The 11,305-nt window shown below is 39.0% G+C and overlaps 1 protein-coding gene across 4 annotated transcripts in view; it reads left to right on the top strand.

Annotated features, from left to right (window-relative positions):
• The window catches only part of PPP6R3 (protein phosphatase 6, regulatory subunit 3), a 183,351-nt gene that overhangs the window by 125,808 nt on the left and 46,238 nt on the right, over nt 1-11,305 (top strand). For all 4 annotated transcript variants that reach the window (XM_012665606.1, XM_012665607.1, XM_012665609.1 and 1 more), the window contains 4 exons: nt 2,842-2,971; nt 5,106-5,258; nt 7,762-7,911; nt 8,425-8,489. In XM_012665606.1, the coding sequence (XP_012521060.1) occupies nt 2,842-2,971; nt 5,106-5,258; nt 7,762-7,911; nt 8,425-8,489 (498 nt within the window). The remainder of the gene's footprint in view (nt 1-2,841; nt 2,972-5,105; nt 5,259-7,761; nt 7,912-8,424; nt 8,490-11,305) is intronic.

Genomic DNA, 11,305 nt, shown 5'->3' with positions numbered 1-11,305 from the left:
GTGTGTGTGTGTGTGTGTGTGTGTATCAAATACATGAAAAGATGGCCAAGATCTTCCGTCATTAATAAAATTCAAGTTAAAATAACATTGAGATACCACTATACACTTTTGGGACAACTTGTGTTTGTCTCCTATGGCTGTAAATATAATCAGATAAAAATATTAATAGTTTGGCTTAAAACAATAGTAATTTATTTTTTCACAATTCTGAGTGCCAGAAGTTCAAGATCAAGTTATCAGTGGTGCTACACTCCCTCCAAAGGCACTAAGGGAGAATCATTCCTTGCCTCCTCCAGCTTCCTGTAGCTGTTGGCATTCCTTAACTTGTGTCCACCTCTCTGCGTTGTCTTTCCATCTCCTTTTCCTTTGTGTGTCTTTCCTCTTCTCTCTTACGAAGGTGCTTGTGATGTTATTTAGGGCCCACCTGGATAATCCAGGATAATCTTTCATCTCAAGATCTTTAATTACACCTTCAAAGACCCTTTTTCAAATAAGGTGACATTCACAGGCTCTGGGGATTAGGATGTGGACATGTCTTTTGGGGGGCTAGCATTCAGCCCACTGCATAGCTAAACCAAACAACAAAATAGACAATACGCAGTACTGGTGATGAGCAGATAATGTCTCACACGTGGCTGCTGGGAATGCAAAGTGATACAGCCACTTTGTAAAAATGCCAATTTCTTATAAAGTTAAAGAGACACTTACATCATCTAGCAATATCTTAGTATTTACCCAGGTAAATTTAAAAACTGTGCTATACAAAAATTTGTACATAAATGTTTATCACTTTACTCATAATTGCCAAAACCTCTAAACAAATTTCCTTAGACCTGTGAGTGGAAACTAACACATCTGTACAGTGCATTGCTACTCAGTGATAAAAACAATTGGACTGCTAAAATACACAACAGTGCCTTTCCAAATACAAGTTCTATATTTAATAAGCTCTTACTGAGATAGCAACATGGTTTTTGTCTTGGATTTGGTGAATTATTACATATATTTGGAAGAATAAAGATATGAGACTAACCTAAGAAAACTTGAGCAAGCCAAGTTACTGGGGTTACTTGCCTCTTACATACAATATAGCATTGTTATGCTAAATGCAACAGTGTGATCACAGCAAGATGAATGAGAAGTGTTTCTTAACCTGCTGCATATTAAAATGCAGCATTATTATAGTAAATACAGAAGTGTGATACCAGTATAAATGTTGTAAAAGCACCATGGATGTTGATAATAGTACCTAGGTCAGGACTGGTACATAAATTGATGCTAAGTATTTAGATGAACTAGTACAACTTATGAATGATGAAGAAATTTTATTATATGGTTTAATATGATTTTTTATATAAGTGAGGAGAGGATAATTGTTACAGAAGCATGGCAAAGAAGGTGACTTACCACTTGGGGAAAAATACCATGTCTATACCTGTTATTTTACACAAAAGTAAATTCCAGATGAATTAAATTTAAAATACTAGAACATAAAATATGCAAGAATATGCAGATACTCATAGAATTATGGAGTTGTGACAAACTTCTAAGCATGGCTCCATAGACAGAAACTATAACGAATAAACTATATTTAGCCACATAAATTATTAAAACCCCTGTATGTTAAAAAAGCACTATAATCAAAGCAGGTCATTTCCCTCTTTCCAGTAATTGGGTTTTTCAGTGTAGCTTTCAGAGTTACTAATCACTTACACGTGTACAGTATTCGCAAGCAATAGTCATAATGGTAATCACTCCCTAGGTGTTTGCTGTATGGTAGGCAGGTTTCTCAGCCTTTAGTGTGGTCCTCACAGCTGTCCTGGGAGAGATGTTCTGGAGCGACCCCCACTTTTCCACATTAGAACAAAGAACTGATAAATGAAGAGCCTGGATTTGGGCTCAGGCAGACTCACTCGAGCAGCTACATTATTAACTACTACTTTTCATTGCTGTGGAGTCGACACACCACTTTCAAGTGTGTCTTTTAATTTGAACTTTATGTCCACAGTTTTAGTCCTTCTCCCTTAATGTTCTTCTTCCCCTCCTGGACTCTGTCCTGCCCCCACTTTGAGAATCATTGTGCCCTTGTAGTCTCTAGCACCAGGTGGGATTTGGGAATCTTGTTCCACCTGTAAATGTTTCTCTATAAGGAGTAGGTTATAATTAGTATAGATTGACCTTTATGTAGAAGAATACTTTAAACCTTTTAAATGGGAAACAATGTTGATGACCCAAGAAAAACTGTATGGAACAAGTACAGGCCTGTTTATTAATATCATCCCAAACTGGCAGGCAATATGGTGTGCCCTATAATTCAGGGATTGGATCTCCTTTTGTTTCCAGATTTTTCTGGTCAATTAGAGACCTGCTATTGATATAATAATCATAAGGAGTTAGGAGGCATAGAATGAGAATCAATCCCATATAGTTTTGGGTTTTTTTTTTTTTTAAAGAGAGAGTCTTGCTCTGTTGCCCAGGCTGGTCTTGAACTCCTGGCCTCAAGTGATCCTCCCATCTTGGCCTCTCAAAGTATTAGGATTACAGGCGTGAGCCACTGTGCCCAGCCCACATGTGATTTTTTTTGTTTGTTTTTGTTTTTTTTTTTTACCTGACCCTGTAACCCTTTGGATTTCAGGTCATATTGGCTAATCCCCATGGAGGTTTTATTGCACCCACTTCGGTCTTATTATACTTTCTCCCTATCCCTTCTCCTTGCAGCTAGAAGTGTTGATGTAATCATTATATGGTTATATGATCATTAAATATGGACATACATGGTTGCTACCTTGAATGATTTGTTCTGAAATTATAATAACTAAAATTACCTTGCTTTGTTTCAAGGTTCGAAGGCCATATAGAAATCTGCCCACCAGGAATGAGTCATTCAGCTTGTTCAGTCAACAAGAGTGTTCTAGAAGCCATCAGAGGAAGACTTGGGTCTTTTCATGAACTCCTGCTTGAGCCACCCAAGGTAGGCGAGCTATCTCGAGCATGGCTGGCCAGCCAGTAATTTGATGTAAACAGTCATTTGAAAGTATATGAACCTAGAGAGTAACAGAACTGGCTGTGATCTCCATGTACAAAATATTTAAAAGGCACACTGCCATTTGTTTTTACTGCTTTTGAGCAGAGAATGGTGTAGAATTAAATTTATTAAAGTATTTATCTGCTTAAGAAACTCAGCTTTTCATTCCTCTATAAATTCTTGGGTACTTAAACATGCTAATAAAATAAGCAATTTTCTTCTCATGGGCTGTTCTTTTCACATCTTTGGGGTAAAGTTAATCTTTCAGAAGCTGATCTTTGAGATTGTGTTTTCTCATTCAGAGCTGAAGCAGTGTAATAGTCTGCCGGACAGATGACCTTATTTAAGAAATAGTAGGTTGGAATTGTAGTGCACAACATGGAAAGAAGACAACTTGGCGTGTTAGCTTTTCAGTATAGAGCATCCACTGTGCTAATTTTAAAATGACCATTTACTCATTGTAAACCTACAAAAGAGCTTTGTCAACAATCTATAAATGGTGTTCTATTTCACCCCATATCCCTTGGATTGGTGCAGGTTTAGATTAGGTTAAAAGGCACTTGCTTTTGAAATTTAGGGTGAAAGATTAAATTCTGTGACAGTTCTAGTCTCCACACCAGTTCTTTTTACTTTCCTTTTTTCTTCTACCCTGTATCATTGAATCCAGTATCCTCTTTAGTATGTATCTCTGGCTATCTACTGTGAGTTTTTGGGAATTTAGAATACTAGTTTCTTGTTTCTAAATTATATGTTTTCTGTTTGTTTCACCATTTGGGGAAGAGAGGGAGTCCAGGATAATTTATATCTGTAAACAAGGAAGTCTGTTTCAGCTTCCAGATCATCTTTTCAGACGCCTGATGGTACCAGTGAGCAAGCAGTGGTTCTACGTCTGCACTCAGAGTTTTGTCATCCTGCTGGTTCCATTCCAGCCACATCTTTTTATGTGCATTCAGCCTGCGTTGGATGTGTGTGGACCACAGTGTTTGTGCTCACTCTCACGGAAAGTGCCTCTGTTGTAGTTTTACAGTTACAGTCAGTGGTGTCCTTCATACCAGTCCTAGGAAGAAAAAGAGAATAGTAAGGAAAGAAAAAATAATTTAGGAGAAGAGGAGAGAACATCATAAGTGGAATTCAGAGGTGAGAGAAGGATGAGAGAGAAAAGAAAGTGTGTGAGGAAGGACCTGACCTGTGTTTTTAGGTTGCCTACCCTTCTTTCTGGGAGCACAAGCAGGCAGCTTCTGATTCTTCTTGGCCCTGTTTGAAAAGTAAGGCAGCGTCTCGTTAGGGCTTCTCTTCTACTCCCAGGAGTGAGGGAGTTCAGTTTGTACCTGATTTGATTGTACGACGTGCTGTGTAAGTGGATCCATGAAGCTTTTTAAAAAACGTCAGCTAGAGCTGTCTTACTGTGAGCCTTACAATTCCATTAGGACTTGAGAGGATAGAGCAGGAGGGGGTGTGGGTGCTGTGTGGATGGGGGCACAGTCAGAAAGCGCGACCTAACTGGTAGGTTGTAATTTGTTACCCTTTCCTGTCAGACATCTAAGATTCTGGAAGTTCTGCTTCTGTCTTTTGTGATTTCAAACTATAGAAACTCCCTTTTATGGACAAGAACAGGTTTAGGTTGGTCACATTTCAGGGTTGTGATCCAGAGGCAACTTCTGAATTGGTATTTTTATCACAGATTTGGCAAAGATTGAGGATTGTATTCCAAAACCACTTATAACTTGTTTTAGCTTCTTAGATTTCTGGTCAGATTTTGAAATATCTTTTTTCCCCCATGGTCTTTTGTAGCTTTCTGCTTTCTTCCATGACAGTTTGGAATGTTGGGGCAGGGGAATACCTGATTTCTTAACAGTATTTGTAGTCTATGGAAAATTACTTGATTTTCTTTTTTTTTTTTAACCTACTTGGTTATTTTATCATATCTTAAAGATATCAATAGCAGCTTTAGATTTTCTTCCAGGTATAGAATTCAGGCCAAATTATTTGCAGGGTTAGTTAATCTAGTGTTATGTCTTAGCACACATATGTTTTGCTTGTTTGTTTAACTGGATTTAATTGGAAAGCTTTTTTTCCTCAGAAAAGTGTCATGAAGACTACATGGGGTGTGCTGGACCCTCCTGTGGGGAATACCCGGTTGAATGTGATTAGGTTGATATCCAGCCTGCTTCAAACCAATACCAGCAGCATAAATGGGGACCTCATGGAGCTGAATAGCATTGGAGTCATATTGGTGAGATTCCCCCCCAGACATTTTAATTTTCCTTTGATATTCTTGGATATTTAACTCAAGTTACAACCATACAAATTTATAATATGTGTCAGTGACTTTTCTTGGTCTGAGCACAAATGGTGTTTAATACAGTTTTTGCCTTGAGTTTATCATACTTGTTGAATGCTTATAATTGTTCAGTAGCCATTTATTGTTGCTGTGTGTAAAGAACTGTAATGTAGGATTTCAAAGATGATTAAGAGACATATGTCTTTTCCTTAAGCTCAGTCTCATAGGACATTGACTGCTGGGTATAGCATTGTTTTCTATTCAGAATTAGCAAAGGGCCAAGCCTTTATCTTCATTCCACTGGGATATATCTGAGGCTGTATGGTCTTTCGATTTGAGTCTAAATTCCTTTCGAGACCGCCGTTAGTCCGCTTATCAGTGGAAGGGAGAAGGAAAAGCCCCAGGAATTATCTGGGGTTCCCTAGCCCCTGACTTTCCCAGCTCCATAGTTTGTGCTTGGAATCCACCAGCCCCACTGTGGAGACCTGCTGGCTCTGTCCATTCTGCCAACCACACACAGAAGCCACGAGGGTTAACACTTACCAGGCTTCACAAGACATCCGGTCACATCATATATTTGGGGGAGAGATGGGGGTGTTTCAAGGGAGGCGTTTGCTCACTACATGATGAGCATTGTAATGTTCATCTTACATACACTGCTCATGTGATCCTGTATATAAAATTCCTGTGGGAGAGAGAGTATCTGTTTTTTAGGTCATGGTCAGAGAGGGGATGTGTCCATGGCTAGCCAAGATTTGGATTCACCCCATTTCAAGCCCATATGTGTTTTATCAACCACGCCATTGTGCTTCCTAGCGTCATTGAAATATTTTTAGTTATGTTTCAGCTTTGGGTTAAATGACGTATCGGTATAGAGCATAGAAAATAGCAACAATTTGGAAAAAGAAAAGAAAATTTAAAGGATTATAGTTTCTTTGGTAGCATAGTCATTGTCCTCTGGGGACATAGTTTTTGCCCTACCCTCTGGCTAGTATATAAAACTGCAGGAATATAACCTATTCCTGCCTCTCGAGTTCTCCCTGAAGTTATTGGTCACTAGTCTTTCATTTTATTAATAAAAGTATACAACTATTGTCAATTTATTCTATTGTTAATAATTTTATCTATGGTTTAATTCTATTATTAATCTGTCACCCAGGCTGGAGTGCAGTGGCGCCATCATAGCTCACTGCAACTTCAAACTCCTGGGATCAGGTGATTCTCCTGCCTCAGCCTCTCCAGTAGGTAGGGTTACGGGCACGTGCCACCACACTTGGCTAATTTTTAAATTTTTTGTAGAGATTAAGTCTCGCTATGTATGTTCTTCATGCTGGTCTTGAACTTCTGGGCTCAAGTGATCCTCCTGCCTGGGCCTCACAAAGTCCTGGTGTCACAGGTGTGAGCCACTGCACTAGGCCTCTATACAGCTACTTTTGAGTAGTGATAAATTTGATAAGACTACTTACTACAGGGGTCATTAATCATTATTTTTTTGTTTTGAGATTAGATAACCAGACTTAACCATATCCTGAATACATACTTTATGCATTTTGGGCTTTTATAAGTTGCCTTTCCTTTTTGTAATTTTCAAGTAATTTGGAAAACCCTGTGCTTCCAGGAGATTCATATCACCACCTCTCATACCTCATTTGTTTTTGCTGATAGTTCTAGGAGTTTTTGAATGCCAGAGTGCTGATTCTTGGTTGTGAGCACCTCAGGATTGGGGACCATATTTTTGTCTTCCTCTGTCTCCCATACTGCACCTCGCACATTGCCCTGCACAAAAGCCATCAGTATTCGTTGGATCAAAATGAAATTCTTACAGATTTCTTTGAAAACTATTGAAAATCTAAGCTTATGTCTTAGTTGCTTTGAAAATAGTTTGAGAAACTTAACTATTGTCTTCATATGTTTGTTGTTGTTGTACTAGATTTCATGCACATTCTGGCGTGGTGAATGAGCAGATATCATGTCATTTAGGCTACGAAGTGGTGCTTTAAACCTTCTTTAAGATACAGTAGTCTCCCCTCACCTGCAGGGGATACTTTCCAAGTTCACCACCAGATCCCTGAAACCGACAGATAGGGACCCTACATATACACTGTGTTTTTTCTTATACATACATACCTTTGATAAAGTTTAATTTATAAATTAGGCACAGGAAGAGATCAACAATAATAATAAAATAGATATACTGTAATGAAAGTTACATGAATGCAGTCTCTCTCGTGACATCTTATTGTACTGCACCCATCTGTTTTCCAACCATGGAAAATGGAATCGTGGTTGAACGAGGGCTGCTGTAAACTTGTGTTTCTTTTCATTGGTCCTATTGGACTGAGAGCACATCCTTTTATTTTCAACTATTAAATCGCTAATCTGCAAATGTATTAAAGTAGAAGCTTAAACATTGAGGCTTAAAACTGAATAAAAGAAAACATTTTCTTTTTTATAGGACATGTTCTTCAAATATACATGGAATAACTTTTTGCATACACAAGTGGAAATTTGTATTGCATTGATTCTTGCAAGTCCTTTTGAAAACACAGAAAATGCCACAATTACTGATCAAGACTCCACTGGTGACAATTTGTTACTGAAACATGTAAGTTTATTTGCTCTCATTTTTATTTTCCTGATTTGAATTCCTGTAGTGCTTGGAGGGTCTGAGTAAATATGTTACCACATAGCATTTGGTATCATTGACTGCCACACTAGGAAAAAAAAAAAATTTCCTTGGGGCCATGGTGTTTTATTATGAAAATAGAATAAAAGCTTCAAAAACAAAACAAACTTAATAATTCAGTGAAAAATTTGTTATTTTTCATTGTTTTCTGTGTGTGAGTCATATGCAACTTCAAAAATAGTTCTTGCAGCTCCCAAGATGAAGAGATATGTGAGTTCCATACGCTTCATGAGGCCCCAGCCTCAAAACTGGTGTGAGTTAAATATAACTCACATGGCAGTTAATATGTTAACCAGTACTTCATAGCTACATTTAGCTTACTGGGTTATATGCATAGCACTATTCTGTTTAACCTAGAGTTCTAGTTCACTTTAAAATTTTGATGATTTGACATTTATATGAATGTTAACTAGAATATTCTTTTTTATTTAGCTTTTCCAAAAATGTCAATTAATAGAACGAATACTTGAAGCCTGGGAAATGAATGAGAAGAAACAGTAAGTAAATTGTTTTTTTGGAAGGAATTTAGTTTGATATAATTTGAAGAAAATATCCCCTGTTGTCCTAGTCAGGGAAAAATGAAAATAATTAGCAACGGCTTCATGATTGAAACAGTTCTTCCAGGACTTCCGGGTCATTTTATTGTAGCAGATATTTTTCTTCTTTTCTTTTTTCTTTTTTTTTTTTTTTGAGACAGAGTCTCACTGTGTTGCCCGGGCTAGAATGCCGTGGCATCAGCCTAGCTCACAGCAACCTCAAACTCCTGGGCTCAAGCAATCCTTCTGCCTCAGCCTCCCGAGTAGCTGGGACTATAGGCATGCGCCACCATGTCCGGCTAATTTTTTCTATATATTTTTAGTTGTCCGATTAATTTCTTTCTATTTTTAGTAGAGACGGGGTCTCGCTCTTGCTCAGGCTGATCTTAAACTCCTGAGCTCAAATGATCCACCCGCCTTGGCCTCCCAGAGTGCTAGGATTACAGGCGTGAGCCACCATGCCTGGCCTGTTTTTCTAATAATTAACTTTTAGATCCCCCTGTCTTTCTACCTCTCTTGTGGGGAAACCAGGGAGTTGGAAGTACTCTCCACCTCTGTGCTCCCTTTGAAATTTCCCGGTCCTTATTGAATGGCTGTTTTTCTGAGAATACTGCAGAGTTGAATGAAAAGAGCTGTAAGTTAACCTTAAGTCCTCCTTTGTGATGATTTAACTTAGCATATTTGTCCTGCTCACCTTCCACTCAGAACAGAACAAGGTGCATGTTCTCATTGTGAAGAAGAGTCACTTCATGCATGGAACTAGAGGGAAAAAATTGCTTTATATTTTTAGAAAATTTTTGTTAGCTGATTGGCAAGGTTATACGAAGCATTAGTTGACACATGTAAGTGGCTTTGTCACGTAGGACTTTTTTATAGTGATGTTGTCTATAACAAACATTCCTCTCTGGTGCCCTGGGAGCTTTTATGACACTCCCAGATTCTGAAGCAGGTAGTATAGGGGAGTGTTTGGAAAACATTCTCAAGGCATTCTTACTTTTGTTTTTAAGTCAGGTTTATTGAGATATAATTCTCATATGGCAATACTCATTCATTTTAGGAGTATAGTCCTAGGAATTCTGACTGATACATGAAGTGATATAATCACCACCATAATCAAAACATTTTCATCACCCCAAAATGTTCTCTCATGGTCCTTTATGGTCAATCCTTTCCCAGGAGTTCTCTTGCTTTGTGGCTCTGTTCAAATTCATTTGTGGTCCCCAGGAGAGCTAGGTGACTCATGGGAGGTGTCAGCTTTACTTTGTGAGGTTTGATTTTTTAAAATTGTTTAGTAAGCACTGCTAGAGTTTTGATTTGACTGTATGTGGAAAATTGGCATTGAGTTTGTGTGTGGGAAGGGGCTAGTATTGGTAGACCTCAGGTGCATTCTTCCAAATGGAGCTCCTTTGGGGTGCTATGTGTGGCCCACTTGACATCTCTGGTTATATGTCTGACCTTGGAGCCCTCCCTGACCTCCTGTCCTTTCTCCAACTCCTTGTCTGGCCGGGGCTGAGGGATCCTTTGCACTCTGCTCTCCCTGTGAGGCCTGTCTTCTGAAGGCCTGGGGAATAACATTCCCGGCATCTGGAGGGGTCTTGAAGGAGCTTTCCTAATGTTTCCTTGCACCAGCAGCCTAAAGCATGTTGGAAGCCCGGGCCAGCTTTGAGGTGGGCTTTTGTTTTCACCTGTGAGCTTCAGGGAGCACAGGAAAGTAACTAAGAAGTTGTGATACGAATGCCTGGCTCTTTAGATCTTATTGTGGAACTAAAAGAGGCTCTTAGCAACTCAGTTGAGATCACTATGCCTTCTGACCCTTAGGTATCCCCAGGCCCTCTGAGATTATCTAGCAGGTATTTTATTTTCCAGGCAAGCCTTCAGTCATAGTATGGTTATTTTTTAGTGGCTCCTGCAACGTTTTTCTTCCTGTAAGCAGAAATCTCTTTAGTTTGTTCCCTGCTCTATGCAGTCAAAAATCTTTTGTTTGTAGAAGTTAAAGTATTGGCACTTTGTAAAACAGAGAAATCATATTGATATGAAAAGTTTGTTTAAATATAAAGATGGATCATGCTTGGGAAGATTAGACCTTAAATGGGGAAAAGAATGAGTACTAAGTTTACCTGCCTGTGGTAAATGGGCAGGCCAGGCACGGTGGTTTATATCTGTAATCCCAGCCCTCTGGAAGGCTGAAGCGGGAGGATCCCTTGAGGCCAGGAGTTCGAGACCAGCCTGGACAGCATAGTGAGACCCTGTCTCTACAAAAAATAATTTTAAAAATTAGCTGAGCGTGGCGATATGTGCCTGTAGTCCTAGCTACTCAGGAGGGTGAGCGGGTTGGATCTCTTGAGCCCAGGAATTCAAATTTACAGTGAGCTATGATTGTACCTCTATACTCCAGCCTGTGTGACAGAGACCCTGTCTATATTTAAAAAAAAAAAAAAAATGGTGTATAGGCAAGTACCAGTTGACTACGTTTCCTATCATGGCCAAGTTCTTAAATTAGCTAATATCTTAACTTGAGAAATGCCATTGGTAGATCATTATTTCAGTTAAAATTTAATGTCTTTTAAAATTCTCACCTCAGTTCCTTACAATCTGATGAAAATTCGAAAAACAGTTTTTTTTGTTTTTTTTTTTGAGACAAAGTCTCACTGTGTTGCCCGGGCTAGAGTGCCGTGGCATCATCCTGGCTCACAGCAGCCTCAAACTCCTGGGCTCAAGTGATCCTTCTGCCTCAGCCTCCCGAGTAGCTGGGACTACAGGCATGCGCCACCATGCCC

Source organism: Propithecus coquereli, unplaced genomic scaffold (assembly GCF_000956105.1).
Source record: "Propithecus coquereli isolate 6110/MARCELLA unplaced genomic scaffold, Pcoq_1.0 Scaffold120, whole genome shotgun sequence".
NCBI classification, from domain to species: Eukaryota; Metazoa; Chordata; class Mammalia; order Primates; family Indriidae; genus Propithecus; species Propithecus coquereli.
Note: the sequence above shows the minus strand (reverse complement) of the source record. Positions and strands in the feature narration are given on the sequence as shown.